Consider the following 26034-nt stretch of genomic DNA (forward strand, 5'->3'; position numbering starts at 1 on the left):
AAAAAGATACTGGAGTGTACATGCATGAATATTAAAGTACTTTTGATTGACTACAGGGGAAAGCTCGAGTGTGACAGATGTGCAGTGAGCTTTAACAGCTTCTTCAGAAGAGCAAAATTGCCAGTCCTGTCTTGTTTGCTCTTTGAGAGTAATCATTTAACTACTGTTGCCGAATTGCATATCCTTATTAACAGAAACAAGTTTGCAAGCCCACGCACATTTTCTCTTTCTTTTTGCTGTTTTTAACAGTACCTTATGGCATTTGGCTACACACTGAATACAGATTTGCAGATGCATGCACTGAGTATCGCTTCTCAATGGAAAAATCATTGATGCAACAAAATCTCAGTTTGTTGCATCTCTCTCTTTGCTCTGTGATTAATCATGTGCATTTTCAGAGCCGCCTTCTTTCTCAGAGTTGGAAGAGACTTGAGGGGCACCTCCTGCTCGGGCTGTCTCTTCAGAACAGGGAGTAGAAACTGATGAGCAGCTCCTCAGCTGTGCTATGGGGGGGTGTCGGTTCACAAACAGTGGAGTGTCAGTGTCACAGCTTCACAGTCTCATTACTGCCTCAGCGCTGGGGCCCTGACAACAAGATTCTGCATCGCATACGAGCAGACAAGTGAGCTGTGGAAAGACCGCTGGATTCAAACTGGGCCAGCGTGCTCGGGATAGCGGGTGTTCAGAGTCCTGACCAGTGCAAGCGCTTGCTTCTTTTGAGGGCATTCGAATGGCTTATAAAGCAGCCCGTGTGGTTGATTTTTTTTCCTTATAAAAAGAAAAGGTGTTTAAAGAGTTTGAATGTCGTGGGGAGAAGAACATAATCACAAACATAAGACAGGTTACCAAAAGAGAGGAGGCCATGCGCCCTGTTTGACCCGGTTGATGTCTAGCACCTTAATTAACCCATGGATCTCATCCAGCCGTTTCTTGAACGAAGCCACGGAAAGGGTGGCCAGTATGGCTGGGTAGGTTGGTCCATACCCCCGAAACTCTCTGTGTAAAGAAGTGCCTCCGCTTCTGGGTTTTATATGCTCTTCCGTATAGTTTCTGCGTGTGTCTTTCAGATCATGTTTCACTGTCGATTCCACAGACCTACGCTGTGGTTGACCTTGCCAGTGCCTTTCATCAGTTTGAGTACCTCGGTCAGGTTACCTTGAAGTCTTAAATTAAACTCCTTCAGCCTGTCAGTGTAACTTACTTTTAAGTCGTGGAATGTATCTGGCTGCGCTTCTTTTGACTGGTTCAGCAATACTTCTTTGTAATGTGGTGACCAAATTGTTTTCTCTTAAGCAGACTGTTAGAAGTTATTCACATTTCTTTACGGCACTGATCTGTGTCACCTCTGTAAAAGCAAGTGCAGTGGTAAGGTCATTTATTATTCTAGTGGGCTGCTCTCATAGTGTAAGAGGGATATAAAATCTGTCTCCACAGAAGGAACTTGAAAGAACGTGAAAATCTGCTCTTTTAAGAGGGTACGAGGCAGGTAATGCAGGATATAAACTGTAAATCCTGGAGGATTCCCTGTGTCTGGAGAATACATCACAGAGAAAGGGATTATTTTAAACCTGCAGGTCCAGTTTAGGTCTATTATGAACTACTCCGATGGGTCTTAAAATAAGGAAATTGTTAACAAAGGTGCACATGGGCATTCTCCTCTTAAGAATGCCAGTGTATAGTATGTTTTCTAAAAACTAAAAAATACAGGCCCCTTACATTGTACTGTAAATCTAAAAATAATATATATATAAAATATGTAATCTATATTAGACTAAGGTACAGTAAGATTTTCTTTGTAAGTAGTTAAAACCGATTCATAGAAATTTTAAACAAGCCAGTAGTTTTCAGTTTTTCACATACAAGGGGGACTCTTGTCCTTTTTAAGATGAGTTTAAGGGGTGTTAGAAACCCTGAAAAATGAATGAATATGAAGAAGAGTGTACTGGCCGATGAAGAGTCACACAGCAAAGAGTGGAGAGAACTTGCTGCCCCTGTCATTTTGCTGACAACAGCGCCACGGGTTCCCAGGCCTTGATGAGGATGACTGTTTAGCATTGAGGTGTTTGTAACATTGTGTTCCCTTACGGTCCTCAGCTCTTTTTTTTTTGGAACTAGAAGGAAGCTTTGAATTGAGTTTACAAAGGACCCCTTTGTAAGGCAAAGCTGTGGAGAGGCAGGCCTGTCAGAGACTGTGCTGATGAGAGAGCAAGGCAGAACTTTCTCTCCTGCTGTATCTCACAGAAAGGTATGATGCTGTGTGCCTCATCAGACCCCTCCCAGGTCATTAGGGAGGGGTTCTAAATCTTTTTTTCCCCAAGTTGTCATGTATCCATCCTCGATCTTTATGACCTGGGAGTGAAAAAACGTCTGGTATGCTCTGTAGTCCCTAAATCACTTTTATTTTTTGTGATTCTAGTCAGCGTAGTCTTTGATCTGTATCGGCCGTGTTGTGGAATGTTTTTTTTCTTTAGTCTTTGGTGGTGAAGCGCAATTAAAAAGAAGCAGGGGAAAAAAGGCCAGTTAATTCTTTCTGCTCTGGATCAATCAGTGTCAGAGTCTCACTCTAGCAACTGTCACACACGAGCGGTTAGCTCTCTGATGTCTCTGTCCAGCCTTGACATCTAGAGAGCGAAATAAACACAATACCAATTAACTTGAAGAGCTCCCATTAAAACTAATTGTAGAGCATTTTCACTAGTTCTCTGATTGCTGAAGCTGTTCAGATATACTTTCTTTTAAGTGACGGCAGACACAAATTATTGTTAGAATTATTGTTTTAAGCTCCCTCCATGACTAGAAGAATTAATGTTGTGCTGATATGTCAATATCACAGTCCGGTGGTAAATATTTATTAATACTGTGCTCATGTCCCAGTGTTTTTATGACCTCAGATTCACCCGGCACACAAAGTAAAGCTAAGCATATCAGATGCCAGTGCTTCTTAAAGTAAAGAATTGCACTCGGTTAGCTTTTCTGCTTTTAGAGCCACATGTGTTGTTAAAGCATTTTTAAACGCGATGTTCATACTGATTATAACAGCAATCAATTTAGCATTAAGAAAAAGCCCCTGCTGCTCAATGAGTAATACAGTTCTGCAACAAATACAAGTGAAGTTTTCTACTTTTATTCTTCACTGCTTACTCGTTATCCAGGCTTTGCTTAGAAAAACAATTTTGCTTATTATTTTTTTTTACTTCTGTATAGTCATGGCAGTTTTAGCTCACACCAAAGAAAATCACTCACAATAGATGTCTAAATTGATTTCTGGTAGGTTTTATTATATTAATCATAACTGGAGATGATGTGACTGTATCGCCTTAAGAATCTAATTACATTTTTCATACAGCGTGGCTTTTGTCTGCTTTATTTTCGTGATTTTAGCTGGATGATTCCTTAATAATCCTCCTCATCTCCTGTCTTTTTTTCCCTGAGGAAACCTTTATTGAAACCTTGCCTGAATGAAGCCTCTTTTTTGAATGAATATGGGTTGGTTAGGAAGGCTTTTCGAATAAACTGATACACAAGCTCTGAATATGGGCTTTTGTTTTACAACTCAGTTCCATCGACTGCACTCTGTGCCCTGCTCAGAGCCCACAGCTGCGTATGAAGGCTTTCAGAATCAGGGCGAAGAGGCTTGCAGAGGAATTAGTGCATTAGCTTTCATATCTTACTACAACAGATGGTCGCTAACTTTCATTTTCCTTTTAGTACTGGCTGACAATGAAGGGATGTGACAACCACACCTTAAAAAAACATCTTAAAAGGGACACCACAGTAACCTTTTTTTAAAAAAATGACTAAAGATATTGGGGACAAAAAGGTGTGATTATTAATGCACATTGTTTCCCTGCCAGAAAACTATAAGAGCTGATCTGATGGCACCTTGTAAGACCCATTAAATGAGAGGTAATTCAGACCTCTGTTGACACGAACACTTGCTGGCCAGATTGCAATACTGTGCTATTACTGTACTTTTTCAGATGTTGCAAGTCGGCACAAGATTGTCATGGTTTTGTGCAAGAAATTGCTGTCTGATACTTGTAAAGCCCACAATTTGGGGGTGGGGGGGGGGGCTGACCTATCGAGTCCCTGGTTGTGCTTCAGGGTCTGCCCAGAGATTGTACCTGGAGATCTGTTGGGGGAGAGGATTCATGAGAAAACACAGGAAGGCGATTCTTTCCATGGCACAGGGAAACGTTTACCAATCACCTCCATCGTTCCTTTCATGTTTAACGGCCGTTCTGGGCTGACTGCGGGAGGCATCCTTCTGAAGGTCTCAAGCCACTGACACTGTTATGCATGTGGGAGTTTGTAGAAATCAAAGAGATCAATCACAAACAGGTCAAAAAAGAAAAACAAATGCAGAGCAAAAATTCTTGAGTCATTTGCCGATCCCATGTGCACAGAGACTCTGGACGAAAAGCTTGAGAAAACGGGTGTCCTGTAGATTCGTCCCCAGTAACTGGAATGTCATGTGATGCATTGAAAGGAGTTGAGCTCCACTGGAGTTTCTGATTTCACCCACATGACAGGATGTTTCCTGTGAGGTTCTAAATGCTGTACCGTTAACTTAGCAGGAATTCATACACTAATTCGTGGATTGCTTATACTTAGTGTACCTGTGTATCTCTATAGCACCAAGTTCAATAACCTTAACCTTACATTTAAAGTTTTTTTTCCTTTATGTGTAACAACAATGTTGTTAATTGATTAATAAGTCTTTGCCTAGAGAGGATGATGTGCAAACAACCTGTGTTAAGTCAACAAAATTGAATATCCAGGGACTGGCCCATTTCTGCAATGTTCCACTTTTTTTGCCCATAGTTAAAGGAACAAGGATACAGGAAGAAGATCCTTGTTAGTGTTAGAGCTGTGTGCAGAAGGGTGACCTGTCGTTAGGGTTCTGGACTCGTAACTGGAAGGTTGTGGATTTTAATCCAGCAGTTGAGAAACTGCTGTATCCTGTAGATGGGTGCCAACGTTAGTCACTTTGTATGGAAGTGTCAGCCAGTGCAATTATTTAGTTATTGGATTTTCCTTTTACTCCATGGATTAAACTTGAGTCCCCCTCAAGAACAGGGCAGGTTAGAAAAATGTAAACGATTAAAAGAGCTGTGTCTGTGTTTGCAAACATTTGAAACTGAGTATTAATGATCCCTCTGCATAAAACAAGAAAATTGCTTACCTTCCACTTAAAAATCCCATCTGTCTCTGCAGATAAATCTCAGACTTCTTTTAGCTGTTAAATTGCCACAGTCTGTTGGCTTCAATAAACTACAAATTCTTATGGGCATTTGTCCCAGATGTTTGCAAAATAAGGACCATTGCCCTTTTCTGTGTTCTAGTCTGTAATGCTCTGCTGAATCTAAACTCAGGAGCTGCAGACACGACCCCATCTTGGAAGGTCTCTTGTCAACCTCTAGCTTGTGCATTGCACAGTTTCACCAACAACAGTGAAGCAGTGCTCAGGTCTGCTGCTCTGAGAACCCACTGGGGATCGGTGAGACTCATTGCCTCTGTCCAATTATTGTGGTTAAATACCTGCTTTTGTATACCTAATAGCTAAAGTCAAAAGTAAATAATGACCCAATGAAAAATTGGTCTCTGGGTTGTGCTTTAGAGTAGCATGCTCGCTGTGATATTAACAACTTCTGTGGGCTTTAAAAGTCCAAATTGGTTTTTCTCCTCACCTTAGCGTCTTGAAGACGTGATTTGGGGAAAGCCTTAAGTGAAGGGAGGCAGTTTTTTTTTTTCAAAAAACTGAAATGCACTTAAGCTTCAATGAGCATGTATTGACTAAATTAGCTCTGAAGTTAATTTCACAATTCCCCCAGTAAAAGAAATAAGCCCTTAAGCTAAATTTGGGCAGGTCTTTGTTTCTTACATTTGGACGTTGCGCATTCCGTTGTAATGGAAAACAGCATGTCGGAGATTAATAGCAGGAAAGAGCCTTATGTTTAATAATGCTGGTCTTGTACTTACATTAGCTCTGAAATCATGCTGGCAAAAGGCTCATCTGAGCAAATGATGAAAAATGGCTGCTGCAGCTTTACATTGACGGGCAGCATCATAACAGCCCAGAATAGGGGAGTTCATTGATAAACGACTCATTAAAGCAGAAAATTGTTTCCAAATTGAGCGCCAGCACAGAGGCTCGCTTCTCTTTCAGGGGCGACTCCTGCCGCAGGAGTCTGGTTTTTCTTAACATTTCTAATGGGGGGGGGGGTGAGAGACAACAGCAGTGGCCTCTGAAACTCATACCCTGGCTTCTCAAGCCCAAACCTGCTGGAACTGAAACCTCTGGATGAGATTCTCAGGTCAGTAAGTGGCTAGCAACCCAACTGGCCGGGATATCAGCTTCAGCAACATGACTAAGGATCTTAATCCAAACACTGGCAAGCCTTCATTTAAATCAGTGCCTCCTGTTCTCATTTTTAAATGCACTTCCCAGTAGTTTCCACCTGTCTCTTATGGTTCTTTTTTTTTCACTGTTCATTCTGGAGAAGTCCTTTGAGGGTTTTGCAAACTTGAATGTTCCTTAAGCCTGGGAATGTGGCCTGTCACTCTTCTGGTATCAGGGTTTTGTTTTATAAATTGGTGTGAAATGTAATTGTTGGCTTTTGCAACTTGTTTTTCTTCTTCTTGGATGTAAATCTTCTATGAATCCCCAGATTCAGTCCTCAGAATCTTTTTGATACCTAATATTTTAATTTAAAAATGATCTACAACACCCCTCTGATATTTCTGTTATTCCCATAAATCTCTGCACTGTCCCCATACACCACCGAATAGGCTTACATGTTAATTTCAGCCCAGTTAGATTTCACTTGGATAGAGGCAGATAGCATCTTTGTCTGTTGGGACATACTAACTAATCCCAGAAACAAATGAGTACAAGCTTGAGTTCTGAATTGATTTGCAGGGAATACACAGTACAAAAAGCTGAGACATTGTGAAAGAAATCGCATGCTGTCTCCCTCACTTGAAATAAGAGAAATAATTGCTGGTACTCTGTCGTTCATTGTGTGCACAGCAAAGCCTTAAAACAACAAAATGAGGCTTTAATGAGTGAACAATTAAGGAAACAAAACTGCTAAAAATAATCCGAACTTGCATGCGAGTTCTGTCCTGTTTATAGTAGAAAGATGAGAATGTGAATAATTTCTTTTCAGTTTTACACAAAATGTTTATGATTATGTAGGAAATTGTAGAGGAATTATTTTAATCTAGTGCAATATGTGAACATAAACTCATCCACACACTTGACTGATTGAAATACTCTGTAATTTACTTTTCATACAGTGGATGCTGTTGGAAATGAGTTTCAGAACTGCTGTAGCATGTCATCAGACAGGTACTTTGGAAACCATTTTGATCCTCAATGCTTCCTGCTGACTGAATTCTTTCACTTCAAAGCAGATGTACCATGCCATTCTCTAAAAATGTCAATATGGTTGTTGCGATTTCATGATTGCAGGAAACCCATGTTGCAGAAAGCATTTCAACTAATGCTGTCGGCTTCTTTTTCTTCACGCAGCAGATAAACAGCAGTTTGGAAAAAAAAACGTTTTGTAACAAACTCACAGAACAGAATTTCCGACAGAAATTTGCACATGAAATGTACAAGAAAGCTGTATATTCCTCCTTTGATCTCTCAAGGTTGCTACTGCATGAAAAGAGATCTGTATGGGGGATTTGTAGTGGGGTATGTAACAGTTTATGCACATAGTGTCTAGGGAAAGACAGTAATTGTGAAAAGCAAATAGTGTTTCTGTATACTCTTTCTAAAACAACGACTGCCAGACATGCTTCCTGCTTCTCTCACATTCTACATTTCCAGGAGTGAAGTTTTCAGAGGGAGAGCAATATGCTCTCAGATGAACCGGTCAGTTCATCCATCACCCAGGCAGTTTAACCTTTTGCTTCGTACCATGCACGGGTGATTACAATGATAAACGCAACTGAAGGGATGACATAATGCGCACTGGTAGCAAAACAACTTTTTCGAAGCCTCAGGGGTCGGTCAGATTAAGCGTTCGGCCCAGTCATCCAGATGCTCGGTTTGGAAAGCTCTTGTTCCTTGTCCATTTGAATTCTGCTGATCATTGGAATTTTTGGGGGGATAAATACAGAACCCATCTAGAGTATGTTTCTATTCATGGCTGTGCTTGAATGTTGCACACATAGTTCAGCAATCAAAGAATAGTTTTGATTTGGGAAAAGAAGAATGCAGGGACAGCCTTTAACACCTGCTCCAACTTTACATGCAGATCACAGTGCTACTTTGCCTGTGAAGCAGGGCGGCCTATTTCATGTTAACACAAGTTTACCACCTGAGGCAAGAAACTGTCACTGCAGAGCTTTCCCTTCAAATGAAATACAGTGACTCATTATGGATCCGCACTTGTAGCTTCAAACTCCAGCCAATCAGAGGGATGATTAACAGACATCTTGGCTCTCTTTAACAAGCGCATTAAATCCCACCTGCTCACCCCTTACATTTTTGGCTCATCAAAATGATGTGCACCTTGAGCTCTGTGTAATCTGCTGCAATTAGAATGCAGTGTTATAGCATTTCAGCACATTTGCCATTTCGGTTTGTTAGCTGATGTAATGCTTTCAGTGGGCCACTGAAAACTGGCTTGTCAGGCCAGAAGTCTTCGTGAGACCCTGCACTCAGCAGTGAAGTTGGACGTGTGTGTTTCATTCCTGCTGAGTGCCAGTACACAGCTCACTCAGGTGCCTGCCTTTTCCTGGGTGTTTAACTCGAGGGGAAGGAGACAGAGAGCATCAGCTGTGCTTCTTGCCTCAATGAGCATATACAGTAGTCTCCAGTGGAACTCTGCCCCTACTAGGCGTTGTGTCGTCTGAGCCGAGCACCTTCACCCAGGACTGCTCGCCTGCAGAGTTGTGGCCCTCTTCCTGGAAGTTTCAAGCGCTCCTGGAATATTTAAAATTCACAGAGTCTTTCCTTTTGAAATATTCAGTTTTTTTCCTTGCCTTCACGCGGATGTTAAAGCATGGCGTGTTTTCACACATACCCAAATGTGTTTTTGGTGTCTTCCTTTTCAGACAGCGAAGTGTAATCAAGTAGGACAGTTGTGCAAGAGGTGGTGTTGAACTGAAAGGCTGTCATGGTTGAACGATAAAAACATCAGAAGCTACCATTTGCAGTCTACTTTGGAGCAGGGCTGTCTGTAGAAGTAAATGTGTTTTTGCTTAACAGTGTGACCTGCTAAACACTGCAAGTGAGTATCATGATATAATAAGGGATGGAAGGACGGATTGGATTAAGTCTTTCTAGTTTTTGTCAGTTTCAGCCTACCACAGAGGAGGTTATGAAATCAGTGGAGGTCAGGCCTGCACAGGTTTAAAATGCACAGCTCCTTGCTTTTCCCCTTTTGGCAAGAAGCGTCCACGTTTCATTTTTATTCTACTCTTAAAGGTTTGGTTTAATTGTAAAGTGATCAGTGTTCTCTAATTTTTCTGTGTGTTTTTTCCCCTGTTAGGTCTTCCTTGACCTGCCCCCATTGCCTTAAGCAAAGCAACACTTTCGATCCATTCCTGTGCATCTCTCTACCCATCCCTCTACGCCAAACCAGGTAGGTCATTCCAGCGCGACACTTAAACACAGGTAAGGCATGCTGGGTGTGAGTCCTTATTCAAACTGTGCGTTCAGTGCAGGGTGGTGTCACTAGTGATTCCACACAGCAGCTACCCTCAAATGACTCAGCACTGTCAAGGGGTAAGGTTGTGATGTAGTTCAGGTGGGTAGCTGCGTCAGCATGCGTAGGCTGCAAAGGAACAAGTAAAAGGTATATTACATGCTGAAAAGAGAAGAAAGAAAACTCAAAGTTTCGGCTGTGGAGCCTTCTTCAGGTGTAATGTGTCAGTCAGGACTCTCTTGACTCTCAGCAAAACCGGCTTGCGGTGATGTCAGTGAGAGACACTCTGGACCTCCAGTCAGGGCAAACTCTCCTGTCAGGCGCTGTGGAGCTTGCTGCCAGTCAAAAGATGACATGGCTCAGATGGGTGGATCGGAGGTACTTGCCTGCTCCTCTTCATTCTCCCTGTGCAGCACAGCGTTCCAGAATAGGCAGAGTGTAATTGTAAAGCAATGTGTAATAAAAGGCTCTTCAGGGAAAAATACTTCTGAAACAAGAAACGTAAGAGTGCAGGATGAAGGCCAAGAATGGGAGTTGAGATGAGACGTTTGTATTTGTACTGTTTGACCTCAAACAGTAGAGCAGTCTAACATTCTTAGGAGCTCTTATTACAGTATGTCTTGCAAATTGGTCCTTGTTTAGATGCAAGTCACAGGGATATGTTAAAATGTCTGATCTTCTTTTCCTCTTTTGGGAAATTTTACTCGGTGAAAGATTTCAAGAAGATGCAAAAGGATTCAACAGGGAAAAAAATATTTTTAAAGATTTACAGTGTGTCTAGCAGGTGTGCATTGTCATCCCCCTGAGGTCAGAACTTGATGAAAAAGGTTGTTAAAATGCAGGCCCATCTTCTTACTACATTAACATTGACATTGTGTTGGCATTATGTGCCCTAAGGAATTTCCCAAATCTCTTTTATGAGACAAAAGGGAAAATCCCCTAAACAATTGAGAGTTCTGAGCTGTCATTGCTAATGCACTGCGGTACTTTGTAGTACTGGCTACATTAATAGACAGAGTTTTACCTTGTGATTCCTAGGCTTGGATGTGAGCAAACTGCAGCTTTCTTACTTGTGTTCCTCTCTCAGCTCACATTAGGGGAACTAACATCACCCCTAAAATCACACCCTTCATAAGGCCAGGCCATAGCCTAAAGGAAAAGCTACATCCCTGGAAAAGCGAGGTGCATACTGTGTCAAACTGCCATTAAGGAGAGGGGAAAGCATTTTTAACTCAAGAGGTTCTACTGAATCTAAATCTGCTTCATTCTCAAAGCCTGAGAACAATACAAAGGTTAGAAGTGATAAATCTTTTGATCCTTCTTACTTGTCTGAAAGTTAACAGTTTATTAATCTGTGCATCTCATCCTGCTGTACTTTTGAGGGCCTGCAGGAAATGTCTTCTGCAACACGGCTCGGCACTCTGCTCCACACACCTGCGACGTCTTACTTTCCCTCCCTAATGTACTCCTTGCAATTTCCACTTGTCTTCTCACCTCCTTGTTTCGTTGCTGAGTGTGAAGTAATCTGCAGGGTTTACTTGAACACTGTTTTCAGGATTTTGAAAGCTTGTATCAGGTGCCTTTGTAATACCCTCTCGTTGAAGACCGAAGCATTTCAGTTCCTTAAACCTGCCTGCTGGAGAACTAGCTTCCCGTATGCCTGAACTGCATCATATCAACACAAAGGAGATGTGGAGAATACACCAGGACTGCAATAAAGTATATTAACAGATTTGCATGTATTTTGTCTGCTAAGAGGGATTGATTTCTTGGAAGGTATAAAACTTCAAGGACCCTGTGAACAATTGCAAATTCATCTTGAATATGTATTCCTTGCAGTTTTAACAAGACATGTCGTGAAAACACCGGCCCTAATATGCGTGTGTGCGGTGTGGTGGACTGGCGTCCCGTCCAGGGTGTACCCTGCCTCCCCCCCAACTTTGAACCTCTATTCTTCATAGGTTAGACAATGAATGGATGTCATGAATTAGCATTGATTTACCATGGTGTCACCATGTTGTATCACTTTCTCTATTTACCATGATATACCACAGAAAACTATAAAGGTAGAGTTGCTGGGCTGCAAGATTTAATGATCAATTACTTGACATACAGTAATGCTTTGGAAGACACCATCCACAGCATTGAAGAACAACAGTGTCTTACTCTTCATTGGGTTTTGGCAGATGAAATAGAATGGAAGGAAATAGGACTGATCTACTCTATTTGGGATATACATTTAAAAACAGAAGTTTATAAACAAGAGGAGGCCATTCAGTTTATCTGGGTCAATTGGCTGTTAGTATCTAACTGAGGACCTCATCCAGTCATTTGCTGAAAGATGCTAGACCTTCTGCTTCAGCAACATCACTGAGTAGCTTGCTCCATACTCCCACAACCTGTTGTGTACAAAAGGTTCTTAATTTTCAGTGCATTTCCTTCTTTCAGTTTGTGCCCTATGGATCATGTTTCACTGCTGATTTGGAATTTCAGGTTCCACCTCAAATAGATGAGGCTAATGTTGATCTTAACTGTTCTTTAGATGAACAGCTTGATGGGCAAATAATAAAGGATACTTTAAAAGCTTTGCTTGTTTGTGCCTTACAATTGGAAGAAAAAAAACAATTCCCTGAAGGCCTGACAGATGGACTGCCAGCTCCTGCTGATGTTTGCCTCAAGTTGGCCATGAGTGCAGACTGATGAACACGTCCACTATCCCTCACGAATGTGTGCGTCTGCATTAAAACCCTTCTCTGTTCATCACAATCTGCAGACCAACACCGACATTTTTTTCTGTTTCATCAAACGTTTGAAGGTTGAGCTCGAACTTGGTGGAAAAAAGGCGCTTGATGTTCTGCTCTGGCAGGCTGTGGGGGGAAAAATATATTTTATTTGGAGTGAACATTGCAACTTTGCAGACAGTAGCAATATGGAGTTCCCATTAGACTTTGTGAGGAGAATCATTTTGTCTGGATACAGTAGCTTCATAATTGAGCCCTACAGTATGTTTGTGCTGCTGTTGCTTCACCCATGCTACAATTACAGTCATGTACTATAGGTACATAAAATGACATTCAAGTTCCAGCAAAAGCTTATTACAGTATACAGTTTACAGCTTGTAGCTAGAGTACAGAACCCTGAGACATTTTTTTCACAACATTGCGTTTTTGGATCATTTTGATTAATCTAAATTGAGTGTTTCACTGTCACATTTTCATGGAAACATGATCTGAGCTGCTGGAGACATTTTCTGAGGAACAGTTGTTTAATCTTTGATTTTCTCTCTTCTGCTTTGCCTTGTTCATGACTCTGCAAGATTTACTGTTGAACTGATAATCTCTTTTCCCACCATGATGTCTTTAACTCAAAACCCTAAATATTTCCACTGACTTATTGATTATTACACTGTGACACTGTAAAACAGACCCTCTGATCAAACGAGCCCTGGAGTATTCTGATCTGACCTTTGACCTGCTGACCCCCTGAGTTTTAGCAGTAACAGTGTAATGGTCGAAGATTCCTTTTTCTCTGTCAACTTCTCATTTTATTTGCCTCATCTCATTGTTTGGTCAAAAGCCAGATCACTTGTATTGCATGCAGTCTGAATCAGTTTCATTTGGACAAGCAGTGGAGGTACTGTACTCATCCTCTACAGATTCCCGTGGAACTGCTGTTTCTACAGGTTTTCAATCCATGAGCCCATTGGACTAATCGTTGGCCTAACTGGAGCGGTCTAACCATTTTTTCAAGCTCTTAAGATGCCTTAATGGGCATCCAGAGAAGAGAAGACATCTAGCTATTGCTAACCCTCTGGTCTGGAGTTGGGCACCCCTAGATGATCAGAAGCAGGATCATTGACTCTTGACACTTATCAGGAGCTCTGCTGCTGGTGGATAATCCCACACTTTGCATCTTCACGCCCCGGGGATGCATAGCACCTGCTTCTGCCATCCTTCATGTGGAAAGTTTGCGATCAGCTTGAGTTGATGGCCGGATATAGATGGAATTCATTATCTTTGGTCTTTATAAAACTCACAGCTAAGGGCTGCCTAAATTCATTAGGATCTGGAGGGGGCCACGTTCCTGCTTTGGAAGGACGAGATCATTTTAAAATTCTGTGAATTCCTGTGTGTAACAGGGGTCTTGTGAGAGCTGTTTACAACATGCTGGTATAACACAAAGTAGCATAATTGATATGAATGTGGGACAGTTCACCATTATGGATGTGGATTAATTAACTGCTGTCTGTTAGGTTTGTGTTTGACGGATTACACAAGACTCATTAAACAGGTGTTGCGTTTTAATTGCTCTTCCTGGCAACAGACTGAGAGCCGTTCATTTTGGGGAGCTGGGCTCTAAATTTGCAGTCATTCTTTCAAATGAGCATAACTTATGCTATGCCCTGACTCTAATCACCTGCCAGGAGAAGACCTGGGAGATTTGGGATTGTGATGGAATGGTTGTTGAGGGACCTGAGAGGTGAATTTCCCCATCCCTAAGCTAGCCTGCAGATTGGTGATAAGCCTGGTGCACATGACAGGCTACACACCTTACTAGAAACGTTACAACGCAATGTCTGTGTCTCCGCTCCAACTAAATGAGCCAATTCTGCAATTATAGCAGAAGAGAAACAATCGGACAGTAATTTCAATTCATACACTGAACTGAACCTTAACCCTAACCCTTTCACAAACCTGAAGGAGGCTCCACAGCTGAAACATTGTGTCTTTTCTTTTCTGCATGGAATAAACCTGTACTTGTTCTCTCAAATATTGGCAAACAGGCCTATTGGAAGAAATCAGGAGAGATGACGAGCTTCTCGCGAGCCTAAATCTGAGCTACTCTATCCGTACTTCAAGACAAAATAATAAAAACGGGAAAGATCAAATAAAATAGGGGTGCCATTGAGTGCAACGGTGTTCTCAACACAGGTGAGTAACTGCAATCAAAAAATTGGAAAAAAAAACTTTGGAAGTTCTGGAAAAAACAAAAAAACGACCGAATGTACTGATGGCATATATGGTTCTTTGCCTATTGACTGGTTAATTCAGGGTTTTCTAATCTCTAATGATTAAGTTTAGCTAACAGCAAGAGAGCGGGTTTCTCTCTGCTACTCAGTGTCCTTCCTCCAGCTGCTGGGTGCGAGCTGTGTCCCCCTGCGCTCAGTGGAGAGGCCTGGGCTGCAGCTCGATACTCGCTGACCCAGGATGGCAGCCAGTGCTGACCCTTTCCTTATCTGTTGTCACATAGGTGTCCGTGTGGAATATTTAATCCTCTCCACAGAACAGCCAAAGTCATGCAGGATGCAAGATGAATAGGAGGCCTTCATTTTCAAGGCTCAGCCTCTCTTTTCAGAATGCAGTTTTCCTGTTTGTGTTTGTAATAGACCAGCAGAAAGCAATTATCTAAATGGAGATTTTTAGATTTTTATGTTGTCAAGTGTTGAATTGCCCTGACAGAGCGCTTCAGATGCAAGGGCGCTCTCTACAAGTTCAATCTGTTACGTTAATTAGCACTGTGTGGGAAGAAATGAATGAGCCCGATTCACCTGAAGAGAGAGGAAAAGGAAAGCTTTCTTTGTCAGTGCTAATCGCGTTGCAAAACTCTTTTTAATTAAAATAATTGCTTGCACTTGATTGCCTAATTTGCAAAAGAATGCGAAGGAAATGTATATATATACTGTATATACATTATGCATATTCCATTTCATACTTTTTTGTCAAATCCTAATTGATGTAATTGTCACATCTTGCAGTCCAGTATTGTATTGTAAGTGCTTGATGTTGACCAATATTTTGAACAAGGTGCGTTCAACAGCTGAGCAGTTGTGCAAAGCCAGCAGAACAATTCTTCCCCCTGTGTCTCTGACATCATCGTACCAAAGACCTGCTGGGGTCCACAGTACCCGTGGGAGGATTGAGGGAGAGCTGGAGTTCTGCTGCTAATGCAGTCAAAGCCTTGTTGCTTCGGGTTGTCAGGTGTCCGACCATAGTTTAGGGTCCTTCGGTGTAAACATGGAGGAGAGTGCCATAGAGGAGAGGTGCGAGGGTTTGTGTGGGATAGGATTAATGCTGCTTTCTTCCGAACATAAGAAAGGTCACGAGCAAGAGGAGGTCATTCAGCCCATCTAACCCTTTGAATAGTTAGCAGCTTATAGACCCAAGAATCTTGTCTAGTTGCTTTTTGAAGAAAGCCTGTCAATCTCAACCACATCGCTTGCTCCACACTCCTGCAGCCCCTTGTGTAAAGCAGTGTCTGCTATTCTAGGTTAGAAATATAATTGGACAGAAGCAGCCTGACTGAAGCGTCTTGATCAAGGGGTACAGCAACAGAGCCCCATTGGGACTTCATACCTGCAGCCTTGCAGGCATGTGTTCACAATCCTAGCCTCTCCACCAGCAGCAGAGCTTCATTTACTTTTTCATGTTTTGTTGTTGTATTTGTTAAAAAACATCCAAAGCACTGAATTAGAAAAAAAGTGTCAGAGTGTCCTTGTCTAATCCCTGTTGATGAATGGCTCTGAGGTGATACTCTATTACAGCATCAAAGAAGCACAGAATTTTTCACCACTTTTTGGTTCAGAAGCAGAACTGCTGTGTGGGAGTTTTTACATTCTCTTTTGCATTTAGATGCTTTGAGGAAGCCGCACAGAAGCTGCTCCACGTTGGTCTACTTTTTCAGAAGACACAGCACAGCAAGTGGATACTTGTGGGGAAAAAAAATAATTGCTTTTTTTCATTTAATCAAAAAGAAAAAGGCAGATTGCCTTGGTGCTTCAGTTTACATTATATTTGAATTTCTCAATTTCTCTCGAGGTGGTACGCTGTTGAACAAAACACGATTAGCAGATTTGTTTGGTGTAAGTTACTCCGCTTTGTGAGCCAAGGCCTAGGAATCTCGTTGTCTTGGAGACGGAAAGGCAGAGTGGAAGAAGTCCCCAGCCTTTATCTTCAGTGACTGGGCTTTGAAATCAGCTCCTCGTGATAAGTGGCTTTAGTTAATTCTCTTACCTAAATTCCCTATAGGCATTTATCTCAACACCAAATGTCCACCCAGTTCAGGGCAAACTGACAGCCCTGCCAGTCTCTCGTGGCAGCAGGTGTCCAGCTTTGGTAGGAAAGTCAGGTGTGAACTGATAAGCGAACAAAGCACAGGGATAAAGGTAGCCTTCTGTCAGCTGGTGTAGGGCTCATCCCTCTGTTGCAGAACACCAGGGCAGTATATTTGGCCACTTCTATTCATAAAGGGACATGAGAGTGAATACCGACGATAGCTCCAGTGCTTTCAGTGAGAAAGAGTGGAAAATACAGTGAGTTGACGTCTGCTATACTGTGGTTTTAAATTCTTTTTAGAGAAATAAATTAGCAGAGAAATGCGCAATGCAAAGTTTTGCGATTTGTTCTGGGGCAGAGAACCACTACTGAGCCAGGGTTCCGAGTTTCCTTTTCTTCCACCTTGTTGCAGGCCATTAAGATGCATGTTAAGACATCCTGTGACAGATAAGTGCATTTCTCTAGTGGGCTTCTAAGGACCTCTTAGCTGCTGGTACCTGAAAGGCTTTATTGTTCATATGGTGAAGGGATGGTTTTAATTCACCGCACTGGCATTTTTCCTTTTATATTTGTCACCCATTTAGTTTGCATTCTGCCAGGCAGTGATGTGTACAGAGAGGTAGAGGTGAGCAGGTCAGCTGAAGACGCATTTCCAGCTGGGAGACAGACGTTTCAGATGTAAATCTACTAGGCTAAAACTCCTCTGTCCATCAGAGTTCAGTCACGCCCAGACAGTACACTGAGAAAAAGCATCATTTACAAAAATGAGACTCCCTTTCAACACAGTTGAACTAAAACAAAGCAGCACAGCATCTGAATACAACTGTTTTTCCTTTAAACAGATCATTGTGCTTACAAATCTACATGCTGTCATATGTTTGGAAAGCAGCTTCACTACAGTTAGTGGTACAAATGGCTCACACATAAACACAGTATGGTAGTTTTGCTCAATTTGTCTTGAAAAGACAAATAACTATTAAAGGGTATTTCAGATGCACGATAATATGAGCATGTAAAACAAAACAGAGTAATACCCTGTCCCCTTCAAAACCCTCTGGGATATTTGGACAGAGCGGGTGGGTGAAGTGCTGATTCTGCAGGAGCCATGGATAATCCCGGAAAATTGGATTTTTCTTCAAATGGATTGATCATGCTTTTGATGCATCAAACACAAGGCTGACGAAAGGAGTCCGAAGTCACTATCTCAATTCCTGATCTCTTGCAGACCTCTGTACATCACCCTGGTCTTCAGCGCCAAGGGCCAGCGGTACCTGAGGATCGGCCTGGCTGTTCCACTCCTCGGCACACTGGCTTGTCTGAGGGAGATGGTGGCAGAAGAAGGGAAAATCTCTCCAGATCAGGTAAGTCACCAGCGAAATGATGGCACTCAATGAGACACAGCCCAGCAGGTGCCTTACTGACTCTAAATTATGCATTTCCATCAAACCTGCACTCTTTGTTAAAGCTGGCTTCGCCACAAGCCTTTCATTACAGAGGAAGGTGCTGTTGGAGATACTTAAATTTTTAAAAAGCTTCTTCCTTTTATTTTTTTTAAGCCTTCACAGCCACTTCAGTGCCGTTTTCTCACTTCTTGCAGGCTGTACTGTTGTACTGAGCGCTCACAATGGAAAACGATGAGACAGCCACATACATGCCAGGGCCAATTATTAGAGAAGCCAGTTAACCTACCAGTATGTCTTTGGACTGTGGGAGGAAACCAGAGCAACTGGAGGAAACCCATGCAAACGCAGGGAGAACATGCAATCTCCACCAAGAGAGCACCCCAGGAACTGAGTCTGGGGCCCCAGCACTGCAAGGCACTAATGCTAACCACTGTGCCACCCATAGTACTGAGGCAATAACTTCAATTGACCATAATTAACTAGCTGAAGCATTCTTTCACAGAAGAGGGTTTTACTGCTTTACACCCCAAAGGGGTTTTTTTCCTTTAAAAATTAGATCTGATTCATTAAACTTCAGTAACAATTTGTTGAATGTTTTTGCTCTTAATTGACTCAATTGACTCACACTTCTCCATAGGGTATAAATTAATTTAACTGCATGCTGTAGCCCGTAAATATGCTTAACTTCAATTCTTGCCACTAGAGCTCATAATTAAAGCCAATTTTGGGAAAATTAGGCAGTGTCGTGGCGCAGAATGTTAGCACCAAGACTTTAATAGGACCACTGTAAACTGCAGCCTGCAGGTAGACACAAAAATGCATTTCTACTGGAAATTTTGGAGGACCCTTACTGGTGTTTTATTGGATACTAAGGGTTTGATATTTCTATTCTGTTTTGTTACTTTTGCTTTGTGCTTCTTAATTATCTCTTGTATCCTATGTGAATGATTTGCATGTCATTTGTTTTTGTTTAAATGGTTGATTAAAAATATCTTTTTGGAAATTGGGTTTTGAGCAATGTCTAAATTGCCCTTTGTAGTGTCGCCTAGTTTGGACAGGAGCTATTGTACCCCTGATATTGTGGAAGATCAGCATCTTGTCCCACATGAATTTTGGAAATCAAAAGGTTTGGTCTACCTGGTTGTGATGTCTGTTAAATTCAGACTACAAACCCATATACTACAGCAGTCTTTCACTGCTTTAATTTCTCACTGATGATACAAATTGGTGTTCAAATTCAAGTTTAATACTTCATTGCCATAACAACTAGTTGCATGGAATTTGGTTCATTGAGCTCTTACAGTTAAAGACAAACAGTATAAATATACTGCATAGCCAATAACATAATGCATCCACCCAACACATTCACAAGCCAGTGATAAAATCAATAACAGTGACATAAATAACAGTGGGGCCTGATGGAGTATGAGTGTGTCATGCAAAAATATCAAAGGTTCAAGTTGTATATAAAGTATTGTATACATGTGGTGTTACTCACTAGGATGGTGTCCAGTAAAAACTGCAATCCAGTTGCAAAGACAATAATTGTCAGGCTAAAAAAATACTTAAGTCAAACATAACCTGTCACAGGTGCTTTTCAGTAGTGTCATATTACCTCACCTCGGTAGATTTGGAGAAGTCTCCCTCTTGTGTCCACAACTGGTATTGTCAACTATACTCTATGCTCATCCTGTACTATACTATCACCTGGTGAAAAAGGAAAAGTTCCTACAGTAGTCCCATGGCTTATCACATAAGGATGAACAGTGAAGCAGGATCAGGAAAATGAATATTTTCCTGTGCGGAGTGGAAAGCTTTAAAACTTGCCTTTGAACTGCCAGCAGGTAGACTATTTTAGGATTAGCAATGTGGCCTTCCTAATCCTCTCTGAAATTCCGCTGCTCCTGCACAGTTCTGGGAGACTCAGAAATGGGGAGGAAGGCAATGCGACAGCTCTCTCTTGCCTCTGTGTGCGGAAGGCCGTCCATCTATCATCACCCCCCAGCGCCCTGAACTGCCTGTCTGTTGTCTGCGCGCCACAGGGCGTATTTTTTAAACGCGTGCTCGGCGTTATTGTATGTGACAGTGTAGCTGTACGTGACACCGCATTCTGAAGTGCATTAAATAAGACTCGGCGGAAGCTGCAACAATTCTGCAGCGCACCTGTCACGAGAAAATGGATTACTTTTCCTCTTAGTTCTGATTTTTTTTCTCTGTACACTTAACGCTGTTACACAGAGCATTCCTCTTCAGGCTGCTGCGCTATTGCATTAAATCGGTCGGCTGGAATGTTTCGCTGGCACAGAACTTTTGAAAAGTAAAAAATAACTCGTTCCTTTTCAACCCACCCCAACACACTTTAAAACTTCAGAAGTATTTTTTTTTTCATTCCTCTCTTTAATTCCTTTGGTTTGATACAGCCCTCCTTGGTTTGACTTTTTATGCAGTAATGAAAATAAGCAGGTTCACAATACGGTCAGTTTATTCAGTTTTTTGTTTACCAACTTTCTTTTCCCCACACAGTTCTCAAAAAGCCCATCTGTTTCAGGAAGAGCTGACACTTCACGGTCTGCACTCAAGGCAGGAAATATTATCGCACACAGGTTTTCAGGAACTTCTGCTTTTAATTAAATACCTCATCCAGGGCAACGGCACAGCACGGCTGCCCGGAAAGAAACGCGATATAACCAACGTTTTTTTTTTTTGGTTTGTTTCACGGCCAATCTTTTGTCAATTTTTTTTTTCTGGCTGTCGAGCTGTTTTTGTTTACCAGAGTGCTGGAAAGCCAAAAGTTCTGGACCCGATCCCCAGTTTCTCTCATCTTCCAAAACGACAGAAGTAATAAAAACAAAACAACCGGGCATCAGTGAGGTCAGCGTGGGTTTTTTTTTTTTATCCACATGCGCTTTAGGTGGGGGTATTATTTTTCTGCTGCCGCTTTTAGTCACAGTCCGCATCACGTCTGCGTTGTAATGACACGTTGTTTGGTTGCTGTTTCGTTTTGGTTGATTTTGCTGGGGCTTGTTGCTCAATGGTCCCCCATCCTGTGCGTCTCCTAGGTGATTCTGACGGAGATCTACGCCGCGGGGTTCCAGCGCTCTTTCTCGGATGAGGAGGACTTGACCAGCATCGCGGAGAGCGACAACATCTACGCCTTCCAGGCCCCGCCCCTCCTCGGAAGGGGGGGCACCGCTCGATTCTCAGGTACTGTACAGTATAGCAGCTCGGAGCTTGCGAGGGACAGTGCCGGGCCTTGGCGGTGATGCACCAACAAGGATCCTGGACAGCGTATTTGGAAATGAGAAACAACGGTAGTTGCTCTGGCCCGCTGTTCTTCATGCACCGAACCCGAGCTGTACGGGTGTGTCCACATAAAGCCGAGCTCTGTTAGCACGTTTTTCAGTTTTTTTTTATCAGTAGTGACATTTTAAAAAAGTCTCCACATGCCTGTGCAGCTGTTACTGCTCGTGGACTTGCGAAAGTCGGTTGTCGGAGAATTTTCTGAGCTTTGTGCGGCCAGAAAGAAGAACTGAGCTCGGTTTCACTTTGTTGCCCGTGTGCAGGGCGCCGCTCGGCTCTGCCCCCTGCTGGTATTCGTCTGGGGTCGCCCGCGGGTTGGGATCATGCCCAAGCACCTCTCCCTAGGCAGCAGCAGACATCTGGGTCAGCGGCTTTGTGTGAATTGTCCACAGTCGGTGTTTCAAGAGGGTAACGTCCCCTCTGTGCTCTTGATCTTATGAGTACTGTCATTCCTGCAAAGCTACTGCTTTCTCCCAGCAGCCCTCTCGACCAGCACACAGGGTGTCTGCCTTGTGCGTGCTCAATGATGGTAGGTAGCGCACTCGAGAAACCGCTGTCACAGCTGTGTTTAAGCTGTTTAAGCAGTGAGGTCTTTAATAGCTGTTTTTCTTACTTGCCAGTGAGAGGCAATTAAGGTACACAACTGTAATTAGATAGGTGTAGGGGCTTGTCCAGCTCTTGCTGCAGACCTGCAACAAAACAAGGACACCAAGTAGCAATTTCAGAATTTCTTTCTCACTCACAGCAAGACAACCTTCTGGCAGCAATCAGAAATGTCATGATTTAATATTATACTGCAGTATATATTTAAAATGGGGAGACCTGATCTGTGAATGGATTGTCTATCTGCCCTACATCTGTGGAATGTGTCCTTTCACCTGGAATGTGTTTTGTAAGTTAACGACACTGTCTTCCAAAGTTGAAGCTGTTTTAAATTGCACCTCATTCAACAAAATTGTGTTGTTGTTTTCTTCTTAGTCGGAATAGATTCACTTTATCCTGAAACGGTTCAGGATGAGTGTATTGATAAGGGATGCTCTGAACCGCAGAGAAGCAGGATCGTATTGGTACAGCACAGTATGTGCAGTTACAGGAAACAGTAGTGTTGTTTTCCAAAGGTGATCTACTGTCATGTTCCCGGGCCAAGGTAGTGGTTGTTACCTCACCTGAAAAGAATTCCTTTACGTTATTAAAGAGTGAGGAACCGGCTAATGAAACATCCGTTTGTTGTGACACGTTTGTGAAGGTTCTTTTTGACAGGGGGTACTTTAACAGGCCGTTTTGAAATTCTCTCTCCCTTAGCCTGGCAGTTGTAAGCTAATATTCCTTGTGATTTTTCCATTGCGATGTACTTGTCCTCAATCCTACTCTGTGCATCTATGCATGTGTGCAACACACAAAACTTCCCATGTGGGTGAGTCTGCAGGTGCTTTTCTTGAGGTGTTTTCCAGGGGGAAAAAACACAGCTGGAGGCAAGGGACGGGTTCTAGAGGTTGTAGTGCCTGGATCTACAGGATATTGGAACTTTAGAGACTTGATCTAGAGGCTCTGTAAACTGAAGGTTTAGCTCTTTAGTTTGCGGTTCTGTTAACAGTCAAGTCCTCACTTTCAGTTTCTATAACAAATTCTACACTATTCTTTTTAGCCAATGGGACTTTATTCAGTGTTCGTTAAATGGAAATTTCCTTTCTTTTATGTGCCTTGGCTGAAAGCCAATTATATTCTTAAGAAATGCTTTACATTTTCGAAAAGAGAATTCATAGCGGAGGTGAGCCAGTCATTAAAACTGAAGGGCCATCTATTTCCAAGCTTTGCAGTAGTCAGTTGCTTCCTGGTCAGCAGTTTGTAAAGATGAAGAAATCCTCTTGCTTGCACGTTCAGGCGAGTGGTAGAAAGGGTGGCGGGTCACATGAGCTGGTGCAGTCACACATTCTACTTGAATCATTGGAAATATAAGGCACTCTCTTTCGGAGAACAGCTCTTTCGAACCACTGCATAGATGGGTTGCAGGAATGCAGCACTAATATAAAATTGATAATGAGCACGTTTCCATTACAGACAAACGTTTTCTTTTTGTAATATCGGTCGGCCCTGCAGGGAAGCAAGGGGAAAAAAAAATATTTTTTCTTATTCCATGACAAGAGCTGTCTGAGTGAACAATTAAAACTGTGGGGAAAGACCTCATCGCCTGATCCTGTTGGAGACGTCCAGCTAACATGGCTTGGATCCCTTTCTCGAATGATAGGGGCGGTGGGAAAAAAATGAGGAAAAAAAAAAGGTGTCCCAGGTGTTCAGCATTGTTTTGAATTGTTTAGGATGTTGGATTGAATGAGTCACGGTCTACATTAACGCCCCTGGAGTGTTCCTTTCTCTTTTCTCCCACGGTCCCTCGTACAGTCGTACCAATGACTTCACCTGCTCCTTTCCCTGCAGCTCCAACCCAGACCTCGCTGATTGTCAGCAGTCACTGTTTGCTCAGCAGATGGTGACCCTTCCCTCAGGTGCCCTGGAATCAGCATTTCACTGCTTTCACTTCCCTTCAGCCGAAATAGCTGAGCTCTCAGTGGGCTGCAGTGGCGGTGTTTTCAGGACCCTGCAATAGACACAGGGCATGCTTCTTCTGTAATTAAGACGCCATAGGAAAAAAAATCTGTATTCCTTACAGGCTGGTTTAGAGCAGTGCCACTGGAGAGCTGCTCAGGGGGAGAACATCCTGACTAAGTGGGCCAGGAGCACAGACGGGAGGAGGGCAAGCTATTTCAGAGGGATCTCCTCGCAGCAGCTAAAATTAGGAGCTCGTCCTCATTTCTCCCTTTGCTGTCTCAGGGAAAATAGAACACCAGTGGGTTTTGCAAGGAACGAGCGGACCTTCCTAAGACGGCTGCTGAATTTCCTCCACTTCTTGATCATTTTTAACCTCCTTCTTAGTTTTGTTATCTGAGCCCCACCCCCCAAAACTTGTTTACTGCAGCGATATGGTGGTGTAAGTACTCGAAATTATGATCAAGTAGCAAATTTGCCTACAAACTTTTATGGACACAATAAATGGATCAGGTCTGTTTTATTGATGACATCATCATACATCTGACCAACATGCTGCTCTGCGCATTGCAGTCACGCAGTGGGAGAACTGATGCGCATATGTTCTTATATAGCAGATATGTTCGTTAAAGAGAAATATTTCTGCAAAGGTGTTCTTCCTTCAAACTCATGTGACAGCAGCAGGGATGAGATAAGTGTGCTGGCTCACTGTGCTGAGTGCTGAGGCCCGCTGAGCCTGTATCCTCATATTGATTCCAGGCTGACAGAGCTTCTGCAAGCTGTCTCGTGATCTGTGAAGCTTTTGAGCTGATGAAGACGTGGTGCTGATTGTAGAATGGACAAGGGCTAAACGGGACAGGCTTGTCCAGACACATGCGAGTGCCTACAGTTTAGTGAAGAACCCATGTGATTAATAATAATAATTCCTAACACTTATATAGTGCTTTTCTGGATACTCCACTCAAAGCGTTTTGCAGGTAATGGGGATCCCCTCCACCACCACCGATGTGCAGCCCCAACTGGATGATGTGACAAGAGCCATAGTGCACCAGTACTCTCCCCGTACACCAGCTCTCTGTTGGAGGAGATCAGAGTGATGAAGCCAGTTCAGAGACTGAGATTATTAGAAGGCCATGGTTGGTAAAGGCCAGGGAGTAAATTTGGCCAGGACACCAAAGTTACATCTCTACCCTTTTCGAGACACGCCCTGGGATTTTTAATGACCACAGAGAGTCAGGACCTTGGTTTTACGTCTCATCTGAAGAACGGTGCCTTTTTACAGTATATTGTGTCTGCGTCACTACACTAGGGCATTAGGACCCACACAGACTGCAGGGTGAGCACCAAACTGGTCCAACTAACACCTATTCAAGCAACAACCTTAGCTTTCCCATACTGGCCAGGCTTGCACCTTCTGAGCTTCAGTGGGCTGCCAGTGGTGAGTTGCAGGGTGATACGGCTGCTGGCCTGTGAAGTCTTGTCAGGCCTGTTGTGGCTCTTTCCGATGCACGTACGTTCGCTGGCCAGATGTTTAAGGTCCAATACCACCACCATTAGAAAATGTATCTGCAGTGAGACCCACTAGGACAGGATGTGTTAAGAGTCCATTTTCCTCACAGGCTCACCTTCCACTGAGGCTATGGTAGGGGGGAACTCCACATTTCACCAGTTTTCAACAAGGGTTGTTCTGGCCAGTGGAGGTCTTTCTTAAACTAACCAAGAAGTGTTAACCACCAGGAGAGCCTTCCAATTGGACTTGAGATTCCTATTTTTTTGGCCAGTGGGTGCATAAAAAGGAGATGTGGAAATAACTGAGTCCTGGAATGAGCAGAATCCTCATTCTCTCGGTCGTCTGGCTCAGGATGCCCATGAAATCCATTCTTTACCCCAGGCAGTAGCAGGCAGATCTGGAGCATGAGCTTGAGCCATCGGTGGTCTGTCCCACTCAGTGAAACAGGCACATGGCCATCCTAGCAGACGAGGACAGTAGACGGTATTGAACCCCTAGTTTGTTCTCGTTCATTCCCACACGTCCTTCAGACTTCAGAGGGATCCCCAGCTTGTTCTCCCTCG

The 26034-nt window shown here is 42.9% G+C and overlaps 1 protein-coding gene across 6 annotated transcripts in view; it reads left to right on the plus strand.

Annotated features, from left to right (window-relative positions):
- The window catches only part of usp43a (ubiquitin specific peptidase 43a), a 138899-nt gene that overhangs the window by 52103 nt on the left and 60762 nt on the right, over window positions 1-26034 (plus strand). For all 6 annotated transcript variants that reach the window (XR_015925428.1, XR_015925429.1, XR_015925430.1 and 3 more), the window contains 3 exons: window positions 9510-9602; window positions 17943-18078; window positions 21180-21324. Coding sequence is in view for 2 of the 6 variants with exons in the window: in XM_088600015.1 (XP_088456141.1) it covers window positions 9510-9602; window positions 17943-18078; window positions 21180-21324 (374 nt within the window). In the remaining 4 variants the exon portion in view is untranslated. The remainder of the gene's footprint in view (window positions 1-9509; window positions 9603-17942; window positions 18079-21179; window positions 21325-26034) is intronic.

Source organism: Lepisosteus platostomus, chromosome 11, assembly GCF_059453375.1.
Source record: "Lepisosteus platostomus isolate fLepPlt1 chromosome 11, fLepPlt1.hap1, whole genome shotgun sequence".
Taxonomy (NCBI): domain Eukaryota; kingdom Metazoa; phylum Chordata; class Actinopteri; order Semionotiformes; family Lepisosteidae; genus Lepisosteus; species Lepisosteus platostomus.